The 24834-nt window shown below is 29.9% G+C and overlaps 1 protein-coding gene across 1 annotated transcript; it reads left to right on the forward strand.

Moving 5' to 3' along the window:
* Positions 1–1543: 1543 nt before the first annotated feature.
* Positions 1544–11283, forward strand: LOC109604625 (DAZ-associated protein 2). Its single transcript, XM_020021148.2, has 5 exons — positions 1544–1708; positions 7610–7708; positions 8061–8188; positions 8251–8400; positions 9572–11283. The coding sequence occupies exons 1-5, from the start codon at positions 1693–1695 to the stop codon at positions 9752–9754; spliced, it is 576 nt and encodes a 191-aa protein (XP_019876707.2). The 5' UTR covers positions 1544–1692; the 3' UTR covers positions 9755–11283.
* Positions 11284–24834: the final 13551 nt, after the last annotated feature.

The raw sequence follows: 24834 nt of genomic DNA on the forward strand, positions 1-24834 counted from the left end.
AATTGTTGAAATTGATTTGTTCATATATATCTATATCATAATATCCTTCATGAAGTGTCAAAAGATCTGAAAATATCTAAGAGTGAACACACAATTTACTACTTGTTAAATTTTATTTAAAGTCGTATAATGTGTGGTGTCTTTAGTGAATATAGTGTATCATACAATATTTAACTTGGTGGTGAAAATAATTATATTATTTGTGAAAACTAATTAGAAACAATAATATTTGAAACATATTTTTCTTCTTCATATATGGAATAAATTCATAAAATAATTGATTTTTTTATATATTTCATCACAATATTCTACTAATGAATTTATTTCTTTTATGAAGCAATGTAATGGAGTGTTAAACTTTCTGAAAATATCAAATAGTGACTAACACAAACTTATAAACAGTTTACTACTTGTTAAAATATCTTTAAGATTTGTGGGGAGAATAATTAATTATTTGTGAGAACTAATCAGAAACAATAATATTTGAGATATTCTTCTTCATACATGGAATAAATTCATAAAATGATTGTTGAAACAGATTTCTTCATATATTTCTATCACAATATTCTACTAATGAATTTATTTCTTTTATTAAACAAACAGTGTTAAAATATCTGAAAATATCAAATAAGTAACTCAAACTTACAAACAGTTTACTGCTTGTTAAAATATCTTTAAGATGTATAACGTTTTGTGTGTTTATATTATTTGTGGGAACTAATACGTGGAATAAATTTATAAAATGATTGTTGAAACTGATTTGTTTATATATTACTGTCATAGTATTCTACTAATGAATTTATTTCATTTGTTAAACAATACAATGAAGTGTCAAAATATTGGAAAATATCAAATAGTGACAAACACAAACTTGCAAACAGTTTACTGCTTGTTAAAAAAATATCTTTAAGAAGTATAATGTACAGTGATTTCAGTGAATATGACTCAGGTAAAATTTAATTTGTAGTGAGAATTATTATATTATTTGTGAAAATCAATCAGAAACAATAATATTTGAGATACATTTTTTCTTCATACATAAAATAAATTTATAAAATGATTGTCGAAACTAATTTGTTTACACATTTATACTGTACCATAATATTCTTCTATTGAATTTATTTCTTTATTAATGTAATGAGGTATCAAAATATTTGAAAATATCAAATATTGATAAAGGAGTACTCACAAACAGTTTACTGCATATTAAAATACTTTTAAAAATGTATAATGGAGTGGTGCCATTAGTGAATATAGGTCATCAGATAAAATTTAACCCATGGTGTGAAGACTTAAACCATTTGTAATAATTAATGATAATCGTCAATATTTGAGACCCTCTATTCTTCTTGACACGAAAAATAACTTATAATTGATTTAAATAGGATAAATTTAAAAACATAATTATTTTCTCTTTGCTATTTTAAAAAATCCAATGGACGTTCGGATACAGTGAATTTAGTACCGCGGGATGCCGCGATTAGCAGGCTGGCAAGATGTGGGAGATCCGGGCCGGCGCGGCAACGTCGCCGCGGCTTCTCTGGTTGGTCGACGGTCGTCCTTCTTTAGTATTGTGACAAATTTTGACGTTTGTGTAAGTGAGATTTCACTTGTAAGTGTAGTGGTTTTGTTATTACTCGACACACGTAACATTTGTTGTTAATTTATTGTTGTAAAGTGCGGAAACAAAAGATGACCGACAAAAAGGGTAAGTGTTCTGCTGCGTACGATTATAAAATGGTGGCTAAAAATTGTTGAAAACGAAAGAGAAAAAAAAAAAATAAAATAAAGTGGAAGTGAGGCTGCCCCTTTTTTCACGGCGAATATGCCCAGTTCGAGTTATTCGGGAGTCAGTCAATTAATATGCGGGGGCAGTTCGGGCGAGATATCCATAAAAATTGCATAATATAATGCAGGATGTTCCAATCAATACAACAGTTAGGTTATCTCTGTCTTATCCAGGTAACCTAGATGTTTTAGCTTCGTCTATCCTGTGTCTTTTTTGATAGCCTTGTCCTACATTGCAAATACCGCAGTACATATTTTACCTATATACTATATGTTAGGGAAAACGAATATAGGGCAATTCTTATCATAAAAAATTATATGTTACTTCCAGCACCTGGTTTAAATGCCGTAACTATAGAGGAGGACGACCCAACCAAGGATACGGACTTCAGAAAAAAAACAGTACATATTTATTTTCATGTGTTTTATACAGTGGCTGATAATGCTTGTTGGTTATATTCCCGCTCAACGATTTTACCTTCACTAGATTTTTTGGTTGGGATTGAATACAACTCTGCATTCATTGCTCGTTTATTGTCATCTGTTTTTAACAGGATCCAATTAGAATTGGCCAGATAAAAATTCAATGTCAATAATCTTGTTATAGTTACAGTCAATAACGAAACGGTGTTTTATCGACAAAGAAAATCTCTTTCACTGTATGAAAATATACTTTTGTCTTGGACATCTGTTCATTCCATAATTTCACATCAAGAGCTTTCTCTTTCTTTTTTATTTTTGTTTTTTTGGCACATAACTGAACAAATTCAATTTTTTAATAATCCACCTGCAAAAACGGAGGTCAATTAGTTTACTCAGTTCACAAAATTCCAGATTCTATCGAAAAACACGAAATAATAACTATATTAATATTTTAAAACCACCAAATCAATGAATAAAGTAAAGGTTAATGTTAAAAATAGCATATATTTATAACAAACGACTTGTAATACAAAAGATAAGTTAATTATTAGGCGCAAATTCGTTTAAACATTTTAATGTTTCTTAAAACAAACATAACTGCAATTTGTATTGTTCAAATTTAAAGTGTGAAATTATTATTTTTTAATTTCAGATACTTTATGACACTTTTTTTTGTGTTCAGATTGCAGTACATAAAATGCCACGTGCATTACAATAAGTAATAAAAAATGAATTAATTTATGCCCAGAAGAATAATTAATCAACTCCAAAAATAAATACATATGGCAAATTATGTTTTAAAACAACTTTTTTATAAATTCTACGATGAAGTGCATTTTTTAATGGTCAAATTTTTTGGGCACATTTTTGATCAGCCATAAAAAATGCATCTGCGGGTTATCTCAAGGCGAATATACATTTGATAAGAATTCCTAGATTAGATAACTGAATAATAAAGTTTTTCCTGTAATTACACGGTAATAAGTGCATAAATAAAACAGCAGTTTTATTACCTGACAGTAAAGTTTTATTTGGTACTAACAAAAAAAGTAGTTATAATAATAATCAAGCTTCGGTTCAGCACGTTTCTCCAATAGATTTTGGATGATTTTCAACAATGGTTCTCCTGTAACATGTAGCTATAAAGAATACTTCATTATTGTTTAGAAAACAGACAATTTAATTTGTTTTATTGATTGTGGGACAAAAACAATGAATATTTTACTTCAATTTCATACTAGAAACACACCGTGAGTTCTATTAATTGTGGATAAGTATTTTATTAACATTTCTTTAATTGCCCTGCCCAGTTACTAATTAATTTATTAAGTCGTGTGATTAGAATACTTCACATTTATCACGCATCAGAATAAATAATGTTGTTTAATGGTCTAGATAACATTTATTTTAAAAAGTTGAGTGAATTGTTAGTTTCCAATTTTTTATTGCAATTTATAGGATCAACTTTCAATTAAGTTATGGTTTTATTCCATTAAATGTAACATTTTCGGGTAACGGGCTAAATAAGTTAGTTCTGTTACGGTGTTGAATATCATTGTACAATAATGGTACTTGTTCTTACGAAAACTTAACTGTAACTATTGCATTGTCCAAACTTGGATACCTGTAACTATAAACCACGACGTTCCACCACCATATCCAGCCCCCCATTGTATATACAACTGCGGTAGAATGCAGGGTTGTACCAATTACTGTAGCTGAAGATGTAAAAAAATTCTCAGTGGTCCAACATTTAGTCATTTTGTGGTCTATTCACTGCATGATGAAGTTGAGAAAAATATGTAACTCGGCCGCGACCAGTGCCAATAAATCTATTAAGCCTTTGACAAGTGTGAACGTTATCGAAATTCGTATTCTCGACCACACAATTCCTCCTCGGAATCCCACCGCTTCGATTTCCGGCCGTGTCCGTCCCAGGGACGCATGGGGAGGCCGAAAAAATCGTGTGTTCACCCGTTAAACGCGCGTGCAAACGAAAATTTTGGCCGTTCTCGTCTGTTTGGGTGAACCAATGACCCAGATGGCGGAGACGGGATCAATAGGCGCTGCCCCGAAATGCAGTATTATGGATTACCGGCGGCACAGGGGCGCGGGTGCGGGCAGGGAGGCAGGGCCAGATTTCCGCGATCCCGTGCCACAACACAAGTTCGAGGAGTTCTGCGCTGCATCAACAAAACGGATCGAATGCAACCACCTTCCAGCTCCCGCGTAACACGTGACCAATGTATTAATTTTGCACTTGTCGACGTGGGACGGTTCCGGCCGGCCCGTTACATATTTTTCGATTTTTTTTTTGTGTGGTCGTAGGGTGGTATACCTACTGGATTCACCCGGTGTTTGCTACAAAATATGTTGGCTAAACTGCTGCAGCACATCTACGTCGCTAATATTTACTATAGTTTTCTGTTTCACGAAATTTGCACGACACGTTGATATACTTCGAACAAAAAAAAAATGCCGCGGGCTACGCAAGCAAATTTCGTGAAAATGGGTCTACAAACAAACAAACAAAAATACTGAAATTCTTACCTATTAAATGGCAGTTTTACGATGAGTGTTTTTAAGAAGTTTAATAGGTAGGCAGTATATTGCAACACAGGTCTACGGAATTTTGTATTTACAATGTTTGATTTACTATTATTAATATGTGACTAATCTAGATTAAGTATAAAACTTCACTAGATCATAGAAATGAGCGGGACCGCCACGTTTTACTTTTTTATAAAACCCATTTCGTTCGTGCGAAACACAAAACCTTTAGTACTTTAATTAATTTAAAACGTCGTGGTCCTGGCTTGTAGCATGCTGTAGTTTATAGGGCATGTAGCTATTTTCAATTTTATTTTTCTTTTTATTCCGACAGGTTTTTTAAACTAAAGAAAAATCTGTAGAACATGTTTTTGATAAGGTATTTTTTTTTATTTTCGAAACAAAATTGAAAGTAATTGCTTGATATAAAAAACTGGCATGACAGAAAAAAATTTAATAGTTTAACAAACCCATGATCATTTTTTTTAAATACCTAACGTTGGGTTTGTTGACAGCATAATTGGGTTTTATTTTCTTTTTAGCATGAGTTTTAGTTTTTGGTTTAATTTAAATTGAAACAAAAAAATTGATAAAAGCATATTTCGAATTTAATTGATTTTGAATTATTAAAAGGTGAAATATGCTTTTAGTGTTATTTTAATTTTGCATGCTTTTTCAATTTCTACTAAGATATATTGTGTAATTTTTATATACTTATGTAAAAATTGTATTTTTTACTGTTATGCATATTGGGTTAATAATGTATCTTGATTTTTTAAAATATTATACAAATATTTGAGTAGGAGCTTTATTTCTAAAGTTATGCAATGTAATCCTATATTTTTGGTCTGTTACATTAGAAAATTTTACAGATTCTGATGAAAATACACATATTTACATAAAAAAAACACGATTCTAAATATAGAGTCATATTGCATCATCATTTTGTCATCCTATAGTGAATATAATGAGATCAAATTGATTTTTGTATGATATTTTTTGAATTTTTATGATTGCACAATATATCCATTGCATGCCTTAAGATAGCGCTAAATCTAACATAATATGAATATAAAGTAAGAAAATATTCTACATGTAATATAGACCTAGGAATAATTGTAATATACTTCGCCTAATGATTCAAGAAGTTGACGCAATCCACCATTATTTAATTAAAACATTACTGAAAAACCTGCAAAGTACGATGTTTGCGTAAACTCCTTGTGATGGGCTATGCGAATGTTTTCTAAATTAAATGTTTATATTCATAAACAATAATGTCACTATTTTAAATGTTCTTTCACATAATAGAAAATTAAGAGAGATTTTATGGTATCAATTGTGAATTCTGTGCGTGTAGTTTTCTACCATCTATAAATCGATAAACATTAAATTTTTAATACTAATAAAGTAACGTTTTTGCATTGGAAAGTGGTTTTTAACAATCATGGCTACAACAAAGAATTTGCAATTAGTCTGTTCGCAGGGTGACCTTTTTATTTTAATAATGTGGTGATTAAAACTTATGTAAACGCAACACACTGAACAATACTTATTAAAAACGTATATTTTTTCCAAAATTAATAAGGTAAAGTCAGTTTATTTGTTTTGGTGTGCGTCATTATTTTTAACTTAAAATATGCACATTTATTTTTTAATGTTACAGTGGAATTTCGATAACTCGAATGAAATTGATTGGCAATAACATCAGCATTGAGAATTAACAATTTTAACAAAATATTTGCCTCTAAATTCTAGCTAATATTTGGGGGAAATCCCTAATTCTGTTCAATGAATTTTGATGATTCAAATCAGACAGTATTAAATTAATGATTTAGAACAGCTAATATTATTTTTTAAAAATCTTTAAAAAGGTGAACAAACATTACAAAATATGTTAATTTTATAGCCATATTACTGACTGTAATAGTTGATGTATAAGAGGTAAAAAATATGGAAGATTATTGATTTTTGTTTTTCAATGCTTAATGTGTTACCAAAACAAGCAAAATGTGGTAAAAATATGGCATATGTTTTCAAGATAAATAATCAAAGGTCCTAAATACACCTTTAACTGGTAAATTTGGTAGAAAACTTGAGTCTGTCTGATGAGTCAATGGTATTAATACCTCTAGTGATTATCTTAAGGTTAAAAATATTTTTAAACATTGTTTAGATTTATTAATATTTTTTTACACTTTTTCAATTAGTAGTTTCTGAGATATGGGCGATGACCTCTACTGTTTGGGAACCTGGTACATTCACACTTATTTTGTAGTTTATTTTATAACTCATAAATAGATTTTTTTGACAAATCAGGGTTCGAGTTATGGAAATTCGTCTGTATCATCTAAAAGGAAGATATAACTAAAGGTACTGCTTTAAATTTATTTCGATGGGTAAAAATGTGGTAACTTGACCGAGTACCTGACTGAAAATGTACAAAAATAGCAAGTATATAATTCAGACTCGTAACTAAAACTTAATATTCATAACCGTTTCTAAAGGTTGCTAAAAATATCTCGAACTAATAGTTTATCTTTCAATAAAATCGAGTACGAAACTATAAACTATAATGCAACAGTTCGTATAATTTTTTTTTAATACCCAATTGATTTTTATTTTACGAGTGAAACTAAACTTGTTAACAATGCCCGTTTCGGTGCGTCACCGCTGCGAACGCCATACTTAATCACTTAACAAAGTTTTTAAATTAAATTTTATTTAGATTGGTTCGTTTTATTTTTTTCGGTTTATTTATTTTTCACCTTAAACAAATAAACAACCAAGTTATAGTGTAAATATGGTGTAAATAACGACTAAGTATGTGTTTAATTGAATTTTGCAGCAATTGGCGGCGCGGTACCGCCCCAGTCGTCCGCCCCGACATTTACGCCCCAGCCGCCGCCGCAGGCCAACCAAGTGCCCACGCCCCAGCCCTACGGAGGTGAGTTTGTGCCGTCTGAAAAGTGCGATTTGTTGTCGCTTGCGACGTTAAAAATGTATCGGTGAATGGGGGGCAAGCCGGAACACGTGTATCGATTCGCGATGCACGGGGAAAATTGTGTCAGTTTTAGTGGGCGACAAGAGTTGGATTTGAGGTTTGTTAAAATTTCAAATAAAGATGCTTTATTTCATCCGTGACATTTATACATTATTCCATTGCCTTTGTGTAGAGATTCGTTGAGATCGACGTTGGCATTGTCTATTTTTATAATTCTGTGTTTTGAGCAGTTACATTTTACAACGTTTTATAATATGTCAATAAAATTAATTCGCCGTTATTTTTATTTGTTCAGTGATGCCCGCAATGCCTGGTGGTAACCCGTACATGACCTTGCCAGGACAGACTCAAATCTACCCTCAGGGTCCTCCGCCGACATACGATCAAGCTTTGACCCATCCCGCCACAATTGTCGGTCAACATGTAAGTTCCTGTTCGATTAGATGTTAACTACGTTTTGAACTTTTTTTTATTCCTTCCTTTAGATGTATCCACCGGGGACTATGTACGCTGCTGGCTATCCTGCTGCATACTTGGGGTATCCTACTTATGCTCCAATGCAGTATTATCCATCCTTAGGAGCTTATTCTTATGCCATGCAACCTGCTCAAATAAGACCAACTATTATGATCCCAGTAAGTTACAATGTGTAAACAACAAATTGATATGAAGTATGTATTGTGTTTTTGCTATGAAATTAGTCAATAAATTGAATATTTTCTACAAAATAAGTTAAAAATGTTTACCAAAGTCAAATTCTATAATAATAATTTCTAATAAGAAGAATTTCTAATAAGACCCAAGTAAGAAACTTACTGAATGTGATTTGTTGTTTTTGCTGGTCTAAGTGTTAAATCAAATTTCAAATAAATAGCCACCTTTGTCCATTATAATGAAAAATATTTGAAATTTTATGATACTTATATCTGGTTCATTTTAAAAGTTTATGTAGCTTTAAAACTAAAACGGATAATTGAGAATGATCATAATATCAAAGAGATGGTTTTATATAATTTTATTTAACATGTAGTTATTATTATAGTTATTCTTCCTACTATTGTTAATTTTCTACCCAACTAAAAATAATTTTTACTTAGAATAAATCTTAAACAAAATAAATACTCAATGTGGGTGATCACAGAAATAGCATAATAAATATAGATTTTTAAGTAATTTATCCTTAAAAAATTGTCAATATTTTGTTGGATTGCCATTTTTATTCACCATTAATCGAAATTTGATGGTTATTTTGGTGTTTTAATCGAGATTTCATGTCGTTCCATAAGTTTTCGATTTAAGTTAATTTATTATATATGATGACAAAGATATATATCATACACACAGAATGTCTTTGATACCTGTAGCTTGAATTAATCAGCATTTTGTGCATTATAATTGCTGTAAGGTGATAAATCTATTGTAAATGATATGAATAAGTATAATAGATTTTATCATATAATTTTTTCTTATAAGAATGAAACATCTAATTGTGAATATTTAAGAGCAAAATGATAAACTAGATGCTTCACTTTCATGGTCAATGAGAAACAACAAAAATACCCTTTTGAAATTTTAAGTATTCTTTTCTGGAGTAGTAAAACATTGTTTATAAGATTTCAAGTAAATGTTTTTAAAATGTTTTAATAAATTAGAAACTAGAAAAAATTAGGTCAATAACATTTTTTGATTAACTATGAAATGTATGATATTACCCATTGAGAATTATCTGTTATTTGTCATGGGGAGATATATGTATGTATATGTCTCGTATAAGTATGTGGTGTATATACGTTTATTAATTTTTAGAATGCGTACGACACAGGGGCCCGTTTCGACGGCATCGCACAACAGGTGTTGCCTCCAGCTCCGCCCGGCGTGCCCCCATCCGCCGCCCAGATCGCGGCCATGGCCGGTCACCCGGTCGCCCTCGGCCAGAAGAAGAACAGCTTCATCGCCGGCGGATCCGATGGCGGCTACGCGTTCTGGTAGAGACACCCGTGGACTCTAGGCTAAACGAAATTCTTTAATTTAGACGACTAGATCTTCAAAAACATAAAAAAAATGCAAAAAATATTAACAAACAACAAAAACCTCCGTCGATTTTTCTAGGACTGTCCTCTTTGAATCACGAAGGCGGGGTGCTCGTCTAGTCTTTGTTCTTTATATTTTCGTTTCTTCTTTTGTTGTAGTCAAAGTGTCAAAGGAGGTTGATTTTTGTTTCGTGCATTATTTCCAGCTAATGCAGGTTTGATGGTTTTGATATTTATGATAAGTGCCAGTTAAAAATTGACGAATTCAGTTAACCCAAAAATTTAAAGGTACGGAGCTACAATTATACAGATCTCATGTCAAATATTGTTTTGTTGAACGATCAATTTAAATTTGGACTTGTACAAATTAGTCTCAACAATATTATTAAATTCAAGTACAATTCTGGATATTGGTTTCCTAGTTAGGTTTAACTGAAAGGTGTTTTACTGAAGAACTATCATTTATAATCTTGGGTTGTAGACTTTCTTTCTGAGACACCTCAGTTTTCATGTCAATATTATATTATTTTATATATTTTACCAAACATGATTTATATTTTTATTATATTTTTCTATTGTCTATTGCTTTTTGATAAAGTAATTCGTTAATACAAAAAATATAGTGCAATAAAGTTAAATCAGTTTATATTTTGTTGAAATATTTATTCTTAACATTGTTAACTACACTGTTTTTTGTTAATTATTAAAAGTAAATAAATTATGAATGAAATAATTTCTATAGGCAATAAAATTTGTTAGGATAGTGGTATTGACGATTTTTTGGGAAAATTTTATTGTTGACACAAATATCCTTTTTTATATATTAATTACATTAAAATTTTTCCAAAAATATTGGTTACTATGACGTTTTTCTTTTAGTTTGTATAAATAAACAGAAGAAAACTGACATGAACTTATAACATTTTAACAGCCTAAGAAAATATTTCAAATTCGTTTTTATTTAAATTGCGAGTTAAATTGCTTTGAAATTTATTGTTTAATTGACGACGTTTCGATTTTCTTTCGAACTATAAAATACAATCAGTACTCTATACATGAAATTTTTAGGTCTGTTATAAGTTTCAGATAGCTTTTAATGAGTCTCAACTTCTACTTCAACATTTAACTTTTGATTAAATTAATAATCAAATATATTTGGCAATAATTTCTATGTGAATATTTGATATTAATTTATATTTGAATCCTCGCTCATTTCAGTTCCAGATTTTCTTTGTTTATACAGAGTAAAAGAAAAAAACATTGTCTGCAGCTTATAATATTTTTACTAGTCAATCATTAATATAGAAAATCAATCGAATATAGACAATGGATCTATGTAGAATGGAACACCAATGAGATGTCTTGGTATTTGCCATTTTTTTTTTGTTGTACTGATATTTTTGTTATATTAAAAACTTTTACAATGAAATTTACTATTGTAAGACTGTAAAGATCTATTGTGAAAATATATATTGTGACTAAATCGTTTTGCGTTTTTTATTTAAACGTTAATATTTTTAATTCAAAATACCTGCTTTTCTATTAGAGGTAGATAAGTTATGTATTAATTCAAAAAATTTAAATTTTCGATGTAGCACCTTACATGCAGGGTTCCTACTGCGCCTGTGCAGTGCGCTTTCCACACTAATTCATATTGTATGCGTGCGCAATTAAAATTCTGAAACCCAAGTTGAAAGCCTGACCGGCAACACATCTACCTGTGAGCGCCAATGGTTGCCTACCTCAACGGCGCCTAATTTTGCAGTGTTTCAAATATGAATAAAATAATGGTGATTTAAATTGCCCTAAAGGTCATTTATAACGATTTAATACCATATCATTAGTATTATTATTTGGTTGTGTGAACTACAACATATGCTGTACCTTATTGGTGGGATTTTAGTACATATTTTTAATTAAAAATCTGTCAAAGTTTTGAATAAATTGACCCTCATTGTTATAATAAACAAATGAAAAAACAATGTTTTACAGTGAAAAATATTAAAAAAGCATTTCAAAGTAAAAATGTTTTGTATTTTACTTATATAAGCAAAGTGAGTCGAAAAGTATGTTTGACCACTTTCTAAAATTTTAATGGCAAATTGAGCTTGATGATCAATTTTTTTCTTGTTTTCTTTTTTGTAAATTAAAAAAAATAAAAATAGTTTTCAGAATCGAATTCTGATACTCAATAACAATTATTGTTTAGTTTAGCCAAACATTTTAGGAATATTTTTTATCATTTATTTCAGTTTATATCAATATTATTCTATTCGACCAAATTACCTTTTGTTTCTCAATGATTTTCAGGAATTATTGTTTATTTTACTGACTGTAATCTTGTCAGGCATTTTTTTTTGCTTAAATAAAGTAAAAGGAAACTTTGTTTATAGTTTTAACTACCTTCTAAGTCTATAATCACTAAATATTAATTAAATAAATATAAGTATATACTTCACAAAAAAATATAATTTACATTTCTGTAATTTAAAATATGTAAAATGTCAAGATTTATTATGTATATTGTATTATTATTATAATATATAGAAAAATGGTAAACAATTTTATGTTTGTTTAACTTGTATAAATTTACTTAGTCCTTTACTAAAATTGTATTTGTACTTTTTCTAATGAAAATTATAAAATTAGATAATGGCTTTTGTCATAAATTAATGAAGCATTTCTTTTCAGGCCACGACTAATTAAATAAACGCTAAATTGCAGCATTACTAGAAATTGTTATAAAATTTTTCTCGTTCATATGTAAGTATCGCACGCAGCGTTCTGTGCCTTCAAACCATAGACGAAACCTGTGCTACATTTCGATTAATTATCATCATAATGTCACGGCCGATTCTATTTTATCTATCAATAATCCGTCCAATCGATCTAATTGCAATAAAATAAATAAATTCGTCGGATCAAAAGTGACATAGTTGGACTAATTAACGTAAACGACCCCATGTGTAAAAGATTAGCGGTGTGCAGTGCCGGAATGGAGGCCAACACTTTTAATTCTCCGACCTTCACCTTGATTATATCATCGGTGCTAATCTGTCAATCGTTCACATGGATTAATAGTCCGAAGGTCGTTCTTGTTTTATCGGAACACTCCTGATGGTCTGAGGAACTACGCCTGTTCGTTCCTTTTACTGGCATTGGCTCAAACAAAAATCATAATTTCTGCGTTTAAATTGGAAAATTTATCCACGTCGCAATCACGTGGATCGATAATAACATATCTGATTATAGAAAACAGGATGCTGCGGTTCGTTTCCTGTAAGACCACCGAAAATAACAACAATCCGAGTTGAAAAGCTTGCGGAGGTTAACATAGGAAACTATCGATAAATCCATACAATTAGTTCCTGATTAACAATAGTACCATTTTAAGCCATTAAATGCTAATTTGTATACCCTACTTATGTGAACGTGAAGAGATGGTGTTAAAAGCCTTGTGCCAACTGAAGTATGACCATTGCCTAGGAAGTGAATTTCAAGTAACAATGTCAAGATTTTCATTTTATAAAACATACAGGAAATTAATTCCATTCAAAACATGTTGAAATCGCCGTGAAATACAAACCACCGACCTGTCAATCATTGGATGATAGTCTTAGGGAAACAATTAACCGTTTATTGTTAGCAAGGAGATTTGTATCTGCTCTTTTGTACTAAAATTACATTGTGACATTATTAAACAATCTCTGTCTAATTGCAATTTTAATTATTTTCACATTTTATACGTCTTATAATTTGCCAAGAATGTTCAGAACTATAACTATAGAATCATCTTGTAATCACGCAACAATTTCAATTATTTCTCTTATAATAGCTAATTTTGTGTTATTATATGAACAATTTTCACTTGTGTTGTAATAAATCAATTTCTATGTTATTTTAACAATTTATACTACATATTAATTTCATGTACCGTCACAGAATTAAACACTTGCACAGTTATTTTATTTATTTTAACCGCTCAATCAAAAATAATGATATAAACGAATAGAACTGAGGTTGATTTGTGTGTTAAATTCAATCAACGATGGTTAATTGCGGTCGTACTTTCCTCTAATTGTATACAATTATTTATAATAGTCCGTAGACATATTTAGCAAAGTAATTATACGAAAAAGCTGGCACGAAGCCAGGCCATAAATTATCTTCGGGTTATTAATTCTTTAAAACTGTTATACATTATTAGTTTATTGAATTTACTCGACCATGGATAATTTGCTTTTTAATATACTATAGAATAAAAATTGTGAATGAATTATGTGTCCAACAAATTTTTTATGAAAATGTGTTCACTTTAAATTATATTTAATAATTTCATTCATTAATATACACATTTTTTATGAAAATGTGTTCACTTTAAATTATATTTAATGAATTACATATCTTTTGGTGATTGTACAATAACATAGAATAAACGTGAAATGTAACTAGCGAAATTAAATGTAATAAAAATAAACAGTAATACACAGGGTCTGTACCACTGGTACATAGTGTTAATAAAAAGATTATAGCCCCAGTGAGAAAAGAGTTAGAAGCCCTTAAAACGGTCTAATTGGAAAATGTCTTTGGGCAATGTCAAACTAGACTTTCTTTTCAAGTGTGAGATTTTTTGTGGTGAATGGATCATTGTTTACTTGTTATTATTGACAGTTATGTAATATTTATATTGTTAGAACTTTATATTGACAAATTCAAGAATAACCTTCACAAAACATATTGTTGGTATTTCAAAACCTAATAATTTTCTAAAGAAGTGATTTTCAAAAACTAAGCAGTAAAGTATAGGGAATTAAAATACCTGTTTAATTAAGTATTATTCGACACCCATTTCCATTTGAAAAAATTTGGAGGTAAACTTAAGAGCTTGAAGGTTTTGATATGCTTTTTGCGTCTCCTTAATAAACAAATTTGAAGTGTCGAAAAATTCTTTTTCACCCTCGTGGCACGTTTTATATCCTTATCTACAATAGCAAAAGAGTCCGAGGCCGTTTAAGTAGACCAGTAGGAATGCGTCTTTCGACAATGATCAATGGGCAATGGTAATTAATTATAAGTAACCCGAGAACTATAATATCAGGTACCGGAAAAAATAATTTACATTTTTGGTAAATAATTTATTGAAACATTTATATATTTTAACATTTTTGTATTAAACTACAAATATTATAATATTTGAAAGGTTATTTATGCTGTTTCTAACTTATTTTTGTTTTGTCTTCATTGTATTTAAAACATTTTTTGGATTAAAAAATGTGTATATTAGAGAAGCTGGTGTAAGTCTCATGCTGTTGGTATCATCCGTGTAAAAGTGACAATGAATATATTGAAGATGAACAACGTCAAGGTCGTCCTGAAACATCTTCCACTGAAGAAGAAGGAATATCTCATGCCAAGCCCATGTGCAACATGTTTGGAAATAGGCTAGTCATAAACTGCGATAAATCAACCATTAGAAAGAAGTTTCTTGCAATGAGTTTCGTAAAAACGTTGAACAAATGAATTGTACATAAATTGACAACTATTTCTTCGTACGCAATTTATTGACTGTATTGTTGTGTGAGGAAAAATGGTTAATTTCAACAATTCTCGCCAGTCTGACAATAAATTAAAGCTGTTGAAACAGTACGTTAAAGAAGTCTTAGTCTAAAAAGATTTTGATGACTATAACAGTTGGGCTGAAAAGTGTGTAGGTTGGCATAGAAAAAATGTTTTTTTTTTTTTAGAATTTGATTTTATTATTCAATATAATTGCCTTTGAGGGCGTCCTTTCAGATCGATACACTTATTCCAGCGATTTTTCAATTTTTGATCTTGTCCGAAAATTAAAAAATTAATTTTCCGGGAAGTCTGCAAAATAGTCCTTCGCGAGCTTTTATTGATGACCCATCTTTTGAGGTTTGGGAAGAGATAATAGTCCGATGAAGCTCTGACGAATAAGGTGGATGGGGGAGCAATTGCAGCCTTAAATTGATGCTCATGTGTGCCGGCCCATTGATTTCGGACTTCAATCGCTCCAATAATGCGTAGTAATACTGGCTGTTTATGGTTTTTCCTTTTTCGAGCTGGTCCACTAAGAGTATGTCATGATAATCCCATCGGAGGGCCTGTTGCTACGGACTTCATCGGCAGTGGAGTTTTCGGCCACCATGAAACTCTCGAAACCAATATTTCACGGTGTAATCTGAAGGAGCATTAGCCCCATAATATTTATCCAACTTTTCTTTTGTTTCCCTCGCCGTTTTGCCTCTCAAAAATAATGTTTTATGAGAGAACGAAAATCATGATGCCAAACACGTAACCGAAAATAAAGCTGAGATTGATATTTTCCTTAGTTCTAAGAACCCAAAATTGTTTCTTCTCGTGAAATGAATTTGTTTGTTGAACATTAACAACAAATTGTTGATTATAATGGTGAATTTGTTGAATAGAAGGCATAAAAAAATTACATATTAAATTGAATAAAGTTGATGAATAATTCATACAATTATAAAAATACAAAACACAAGTACAAGTGTAAAAAACAATTACATAATATGTTTAATATTTAAAAATGGTTCAATCGATAATAAAAGTGCTAATTAAAAATCATAATACGTCGGTGACCTATAAACGTCGTATCAATTAAAGAATTCTCAATAAAACCATTCGAATTCGAGTTTATAGTTAACGATCAGTACCGACATTGAATATATTTACTTCCGAGTTGTCTGGAAGTCACCTACAAGGCCCCCAAGACTGCACGTATGCATCGGTGCCGATTGTTCAGGTGTCTTGTCAGATATCCTTGCGTTTCAGGAAGACATAATCGGAAGGAGCATTGAACAATTGGGTCAGATAAGACAAATCGAGTTTTGTCGGTGGGAAATTTTGCTGACACACACTCAATGTTTCCTGACAATATCCGATTCGCTTATTCGGTTGTGAATGTTAAACGTTGTGCATTTTAGCACAACAACAATTAAACGTGCCTATGTAAATATTATTTATTTTATAACTGCACGTTTAATATTAATTTTTCATTAAATTATTAATTTATTATTTAGTTAATTAACAAAACCAACATAATATGTCACTGAGTGTATTTTTATTTTATATGCAAATTATTTTATGGCTTTACTAATAAAAATAGACTTTAATGGACAGTAAGTCAGTGGCCTCATTCTTTAAACAACAATAAAACGTTCATTATGATAATAAATTCTGATTTATTCCCCTTACATAATTACTGGTAAACTCTTTCCCAAATTACATCCGTAATTACAGCAATAGTCTAATTGTTTCGATCGTTTTCATGGCATCAATTATCGTTCCAGAAATGTGGAACGTCTATGTATATTCATTATAACGATAAGCATTACTTTAATTGTTACATGCACTAGACGGTTGTTGTATCCTTATTCGACGTCAATAAATTTCGCATTTGCCCATTTATTTATTTTTTCTAAACACGTGCCTAATTTATTATGTTTTAGTAAAATTCATGGACTGATAATAAATTTGTAACAGGATATCTTTAATTAAAAAAAATATATATAACATGGGAACAATTTAGCCAAATTTTTAGCGAATAGTTCAAGGATGTTATTTGGCAAGGAAACATTTTATTCGATTAATCAATAGTTTTTATAATGTCAATCTAATTTCAGTCCATCAAAATAATGTTTTATCCCAACAATGTGGCTTCAGTTTCATGCCCGGCACTAATGATTATTTTACGTAGTAATTGTTTCTGTGAACCATTTCCAGCTTAACCTTTTATTTGATTAATTAAACGATCAGTTTAGCTATATTAGTACATATAGGGTATAAGTATACTTGGCAGTATTTAAAAAGGTCATCATCTCGAGAAGTAGGCTATACGATCCTTGATTGATAATTATTCAATTGTTTGTTGTACAAGACAACTAATCAATTTCTTGTAATAATTTACCTTAGACGCTCTTATGATTTTATGCCTGCAACGTTTATTATTATCTACTAGCTGTGGTAATGTTAATATATTATTAAATTACTTTTTTTATTTTCATTATTATCTCTAACATACTTTAAAAAATTGTTAACAATGTTAAAATAATAAATTTAAATCTGGGGAATTTTACAGAGAATTAATAAATAATAAAAACTGTTAATTTTATTCTAAAGTTTTAGTAAATAGCCTAGGTACACACATAAATTATAGTAATGAATTTAATAATTGTTAACTAGAATAATTGGTGTCACATTATACATGCAAATATGTTTTACTAGGAATGACTCACATAATAATTTACAAGAGATAAAACAATGATATATTAGCTAATACGTTGTAAACATGTCTTGCGTGCACAAGAATCCAATAAAACTATCATTTTAATAACAAAATATGAGTTTTCAAACAAATTACTTGTAATAATTATTATTTTTAGGGCTACTTACCTTTGCAAAATTAAATATTTAAACATTTTATTACAAAATTTTGATGACTGTCATAAATTTTAGGGAGCTTTTCATGTGTCTGAATTTCTCTTTAGCTACTTTTGATTGAAGTAGTTATAAAATATATATTTGGCAATAATTTATAAATATTTTCTTATTTGAATTCTTGTCTATTTTAGTATCTGATTTTCTCTGTACACAGTAAATAAAGGAAACATTGGTTGCAGCCTGTTACATATTACATTACATATAATTAACATAAACAATCAAGTGTTGGCTTTATTTGGTAATATTTTCGATACGTATATCGATTAAAAGTGTTTTATTGATGAAGTATCATTTATAATCTTGGATTGTAGGGTTTATTTCTGAGTATTCATGCCAGTATTATATTATATTTATATTATTTTAAATATTTTACCACACATGATTTATATTTTTATTATATTTTTTTATTGTCTATTGCTTTTTGATAAAGTAATTCGTTGATACAAAAATTAGAGTGCAATAAAGTTAAACCAGTTTATATTTTGTTGAAATATTTATTCCTAACATTGTTAACTACACTGTTTTTTGTTAATTAAAAGATAAATAAATTATGAATGAAATAATTTCTATAGGCAATAAAATTTCTTAGGATAGTGGTATTGACGATTTTTTGGGAAAATTTTATTGTTCACACATAAATCCTTTTTTATATATTAATTACATTAAAATTTTTCCAAAAATATTGGTTAATATGACGTTTTTCTTTTAGTTTGTATAAATAAACAGAAGAAAACTGACATGAACTTATAACATTTTAACAGTCTAAGAAAATATTTCAAATTCGTTTTTATTTAAATTGTGAGTTAATTTTCTTTGAAATTTATTGTTTAATTGACGACGTTTCGATTTTCTTTCGAACTATAAAATACAATCAGTACTCTATACAAGATATTTTTAAGTCTGTTACAAGTTTCAGATAGCTTTAAATGAGTCTCAACTTCTACTTCAACATTTAACTTTTGACTAAATTAATAATCAAATATATTTGGCAATAATTTCAATGTGAATATTTGATATTAATTTATATTTGAGTTCCAGATTTTCTTTACTTATACAGAGAAAATCAGTTCATATTTTGTTGAAATATTTACTCTTAACATCATTAACTGCATTGTTTAATTATTAAAAGGTAAATAAATTATGAATTTGCCTTATTTCTATAGGCAATAAAATATGTTAAGATAGTGGTGTTGACGATTTTTTGGGAAAATTGTATTATTTGTACAAATATTCTTTTTTATATATTAATTACGTTATATAAAATTTGTGAATTAAATTTCCTTGAATTTTGTTGTTCAATTGACGACTTTCCGATTTTCGTAGAAATTATAAAATACAATCGGTACTTTATGAATAAAATTTTTAGGTCTGTTAGATAACTTTTAATGAGTCTCAACATCTACTTCAACATTTAACTTTTGAATAAATTAATAATCAAATATATTTCACAATCACTTCTATGTGAATAATTGATATTAATTTATATTTGAATCCTCGCCCATTTAAGATTTTCTTTGTTTATACAGAGTAAATGAGAAAACATTGGCTGCAGTCTGTAATATATTTACTAGTCAATAATTAACATAGAAAATCAATTGAATAATCAATTGATTTATGTAGAATGGATCACCAACAGATGTGTTGGTATGTGCCCTTTATTTTGTTATACTGATATTTATATTATTAAAAAACTTTTACAGTGAAATTTACTATTGTAGGATTGAAAGGATATAATGTGAATATATGCATATTGTGATTGTGTCATTTTGCCTCAATTATTTCTTAAGGAATTATATTTAAATGGAAATGATTAAAAAATACTAGTTTTACATTATAACTAGGTAATTTGAATATTAATTTAAAAAAAATGAAAGATAATACCATACAACAACCAAACATAAAATTTAAAATGGTACATATATATCATAATCTAAACCTGCTGCAGAATGTACTAATTTTACTTCATAAAATTCAAATTGGAAATAAACGTTCTTGCATTAGCATTTAAATCACGTACAAACGGATTAATGAATACGACAGGAAATATTACATATTTGTGTCAATGCAACAATAGTAACTTATTAGTAATATTAAGAGTGGAGTGATATTTGATTGAACATTGCATTTTAAATGAAATATAGCCAACCTAGTACTGTCACATGAATTATCTCAAAATGTGTGTCAATGTGAAGCGTGCATAAAAAGACCGCAAATATCACTGAATCACGCACTTTATCATTTAGGTTTCTTGCATTTTAAACTAGCAAGATTTTTTTTTTTTTTGTATACCCTGGATGCTTTTTTTTTTAATTAAAAGGTTAATGGGTCTGGAGGCATAAGCACCCCCAGGGGAAATATACTAATACTAAAATTAATACCCCTACTCCCATCTCTCAGGCAAGGAGTAACTTTGAGTAGGAAATATGAATCCCCCGCTTCACTCTAGGGAAGGAAGTAAGGGTACTAATATTGCCATTAGTATATTTCCCTCGTGGAATTTTTTTCGCAAAATGCTTATCACCCTGTATAATGACATACTCGTTATAAACAGCAAGTGAACTAAATACACGTTGTTTTATATCCTTATACACACACTTTTTTATGCATATTTACTTTTTATTGACGAAATTAATATGCAAAAAGGTATTTAAATGTAAATACCATGAATAAACAATTTTTCTAATAAAATAACCCGGATTTTCATTAATTACCACAAACGGGTTCAAAACAAAATAATAAATGTTTAATTGCACGTTACTATAAAGCGTAAAATTATAACTTAATTGGCATTTAAAATAAGCACCGTGAATTGTTTTAAAAAAGTTCAATACACTCACGTTTTAACAATTCGAATATCAATTAAATAGGGTTATTAAAATCCACCGGTGCGGCAACTAAGATTATTTAATTACGTGGTATATCACAAAATGTTATTTAAGATCCACATAAAATAATAATGTTAGCCATAGATATATATGTTCGTATGCGAAACGGTAACCATGAAAACTGTTTATATGGTTATTTTAAATGTAATTCAGTTATCGTTAAAATACTTAAATTAATGTTATTTGATTTGTTATTAATACGTTTGAGAGTGAGAATTTATTATATTTGAATAAACATTGCGCAACTTGATGGATGGGCACACACTGTACCATTACACTGCTTTACAACGTTTAGAATTTGAATGTAGACACTTTCTTCTACATATTTTTGATCACCACCCATCCTATTCATTTTTTTTTTGTCAACTATAAATTACATTAACCCAAGTTTCACATTTTTTGATAATAATAATAATACCAATAAAGTTGTTTTAAATTATGTAAAATCAGAAGCTAAATTTAAACAGAAATTATAAACATAATTCAAAATTGAAAAGAAAAAACAGTAATTAAATTTATTATTTAATTTTATATCAGAGAAAGAACAAATTTTAGTAGAGTTTTTACACATTGATGAAGAAGATGATATAGTAGACATAAACCCCAGGATGGATCCACCTTGTCGTGGTCCTGGGGCTCAGTACCGCTCCACAATCCAGTGGCAGTGGGAAGCCAACGGATCCAACCCAGTGCCGGATACTCCCGTGTTCAATTTTAGGTCGGCCGCGCGCATGACGTCACGCGTAGAGTAACTTGCATTACGGAGATATGAATTTTATACGAATATTCTCAGAAATGTGTTTATTTTCATAGTTTACAAAAAAATCTAATATAAAAAATGCTTGTTATGCCATATTTTATAAATTAAAGATAAAAAAATTTAGCGTAACTGTGCTATAAGATGCATTACTGTTGCCGTAAAAAAATTTTTACTTAAAAGTTTATTACAATATTAAAGTTTATAAGGATAACCAACCATGGTTTTAAATATAAATTTTTATTAATACATTTTGACAGGTAAACATAGAACAAAAAACATAAAAACCTAACACTTGAATCTACGAAACAATTTTTTTCCATTTTCTTTTGCCGATTGATTTGTCTCTTAAAGCCCTGTTGAGTTCCTTAATTCTGAAGAACATTCTAGTTCTAAAAAAAAGCTGTTTTGCTTGTATGGGACAATCAATTTTACTACTTTTCATTAAAAGATCATGGATAAAATTCTGTTTTTCGGTTACTATGAGTTCACCATTAACTTCGAGAAACACTTTGTTTAATTCTTCAACTTGAGACATAAAACTTAACGATGGTTTTGATAAACCACCCTCAGTGAGGTGATCAATCCATGACCATGATTGACTTGGACTTTGTAAGGTGGAATCTTTTAGCTTGTAACAAACAAACCCTGCCAAATTTTGTAAAGCGTCATTTTCACTAAAAACCCGTTTAATTGCAGCAAGTTGTTTTTTAAGTTGTTCATTTTCAAGTGCGAGGTCATCTAAGTTTTTCCATGTTTCGTTTGTTTGAACACTAAAATTTTTAACACATAAGCAAATGATATGATAAATGATTTATAGAAAAACCATTACCCTTTTCCAAAGTAATATTTGATTCCACTACCATATTATTATCTAAATTTTCCTCCACCTTACAATCATTACTAACTACAGGCTGAGCTGCCCTTTCCCCAACCCTGTTAAGCAAAAAGATAAGCTAGTCTCATACAATCAAAGCAACACACCACCACAATTTGATATTTCAAAAACTTACGTGTTTTCAGCCTCAAGCATGTTCTTTATAAAACGTGCTGTTTCTCTTTTTTGTACGCAACTTTTCTTCTTTTTCCAGCTCCAGAAGTTGAAGGTGATTGTACAACTGATTGGGGTAAATTTTGCGTAGGAACAGCATCATCTTTCAGTGCGCGAAAATTTTTAGGAGTGTAACCCAGAAGGATATGTTTTAAGATAACTTTGTAATCAGTTTCACAGAAATGTTTGGAACACATTACAGCGTTTTTTGTGTTTACTTTGTCTTTTCTCTTTGTGAGATGTAACCACGTTTTGCATAGATTATTGTCTTTAGGAAATCTAAAAAATCTAACGTTTCCGATAGGACTACGTTTAGACTGGTTGTCAGAATTACATCCTACAACAGCACACCGCATTTTTATCACTTTAATACACAAATTTAATCCAGAAATTATGTAAAAAACAATACACACAGAAACAAAACGCCGAAAAGAATACCGTACATATGTTAAATAAGTATATGTATGATAGATTAGCGACTGTTAATCTGTCTTTTTAGTTTGATTAAAACACTAAATTCACAATAATACGCTTTATTACAACAAACGTACTTTAACCCTCTACATCTAAAGCTTGACTGCCTGGTTCTTTTTTAAGAACTGCCCCGATTATTAAATGTAAACAAATACTTCAGATTTGTTTATAAAACAAAACTAGTCTAAATAGATGTGAGCACGTCGCATTGGTCCATCGGTGAAGGTGAAGACGTAAGCTAACATGTATATTCAACTATTTACTTTTAATAATGCTTATTGAAACAAAATTGCCAAAGGGCATAGTAATTCGCAGATTATAGGTCAAAATCATATTGTTCAGTTCAAAACCTACTCTACGCGTGACGTATTCGCGCTAAAATAAGCACCGCCCACCATGCGCAATATCCTACCTTATATTCAGTGTATCATGGATCCAACCCAGCAAGACCAATCCTTCCACAGGAAAATCTCGTATCTTCCTCAGATTGGTCTTGCTCTCTCCAAACTCAGTTGACAGGGGGCTGGCATCTACGCTACCCTTATGTCTTCTGGTTCAACTCACCCGCGTTAGCTTGGAATATGCGTCTTTCTTCGGGTTATGATCTTCGGGATCGGTACCCGTAGAGGTGTTTTCTGTCTTCTGATTTTTCTCAGGACAGGACAGGAGTTGAATAATAGAATTGTTAGATCCAAGAAAGTTTAATTTGTTGAGAATTATAGAGTGGTAAATCCTATCAAACGTTTTCTAGAAATAACGACACTGGATAGGATGGATATTGGTCTGTAATTTTGGATTTGGTTGTCTGAACTTCCAATTTTTGAAATAGATATTAGTGACCAGACCTTAAAATCAAAGAGAGTCTTTAAAGATTCCAGCATAAGAGAACAACAGACTTTCAGTAAAAAACAATTTTTATTGTAAATTTTGTGAATTGATTTTATAATTGCAAATGTATTGGTATTTGATTGAAAACGATAATTTAATGTCAAGTTAACAAGGTGTTCTGGTCTTCCGAACTCTATCTATCTACATTAATTCTTAGTTTCAATCACATGAAATTCTTGTAGCCCAATATCGGATAAAAGATGCAAACATTGTGACAGTACGAGGAAGAAGACTGAGAATTCACTTCTAAATCTGGATATTGTTTATTCATATAAATCTAGGAAAATTGGTCAACTGAAATGGAATTTAAATGGTATCTGTTTCCTGAAAAACAAATTTTGAATGTTACCAACAATTTTAGTTGAACTGGAGATTTCAAATTAATTTTCAAGCATCAAATTATACAGGGTCTCCCTAAATTGTGTGCAGAAAAATTAACCACCTAAGCAAAATACTTTCTAAGAGAGATACAGGTCTTCAAAGATTACTTACTGAGTGAA

The sequence above is a fragment of the Aethina tumida genome, chromosome 1 (genome assembly GCF_024364675.1).
Source record: "Aethina tumida isolate Nest 87 chromosome 1, icAetTumi1.1, whole genome shotgun sequence".
In the NCBI taxonomy this organism is placed as follows: Eukaryota; Metazoa; Arthropoda; class Insecta; order Coleoptera; family Nitidulidae; genus Aethina; species Aethina tumida.

What these genes read in the sequence shown, in the direction of transcription:
- LOC109604625 (XM_020021148.2), top strand. An exon ending in CCACAATTGTCGGTCAACAT is followed by an intron (nt 8,189 to 8,250) that starts GTAAGTTCCTGT and finishes TCCTTCCTTTAG; the next exon opens with ATGTATCCACCGGGGACTAT. An exon ending in GACCAACTATTATGATCCCA is followed by an intron (nt 8,401 to 9,571) that starts GTAAGTTACAAT and finishes ATTAATTTTTAG; the next exon opens with AATGCGTACGACACAGGGGC.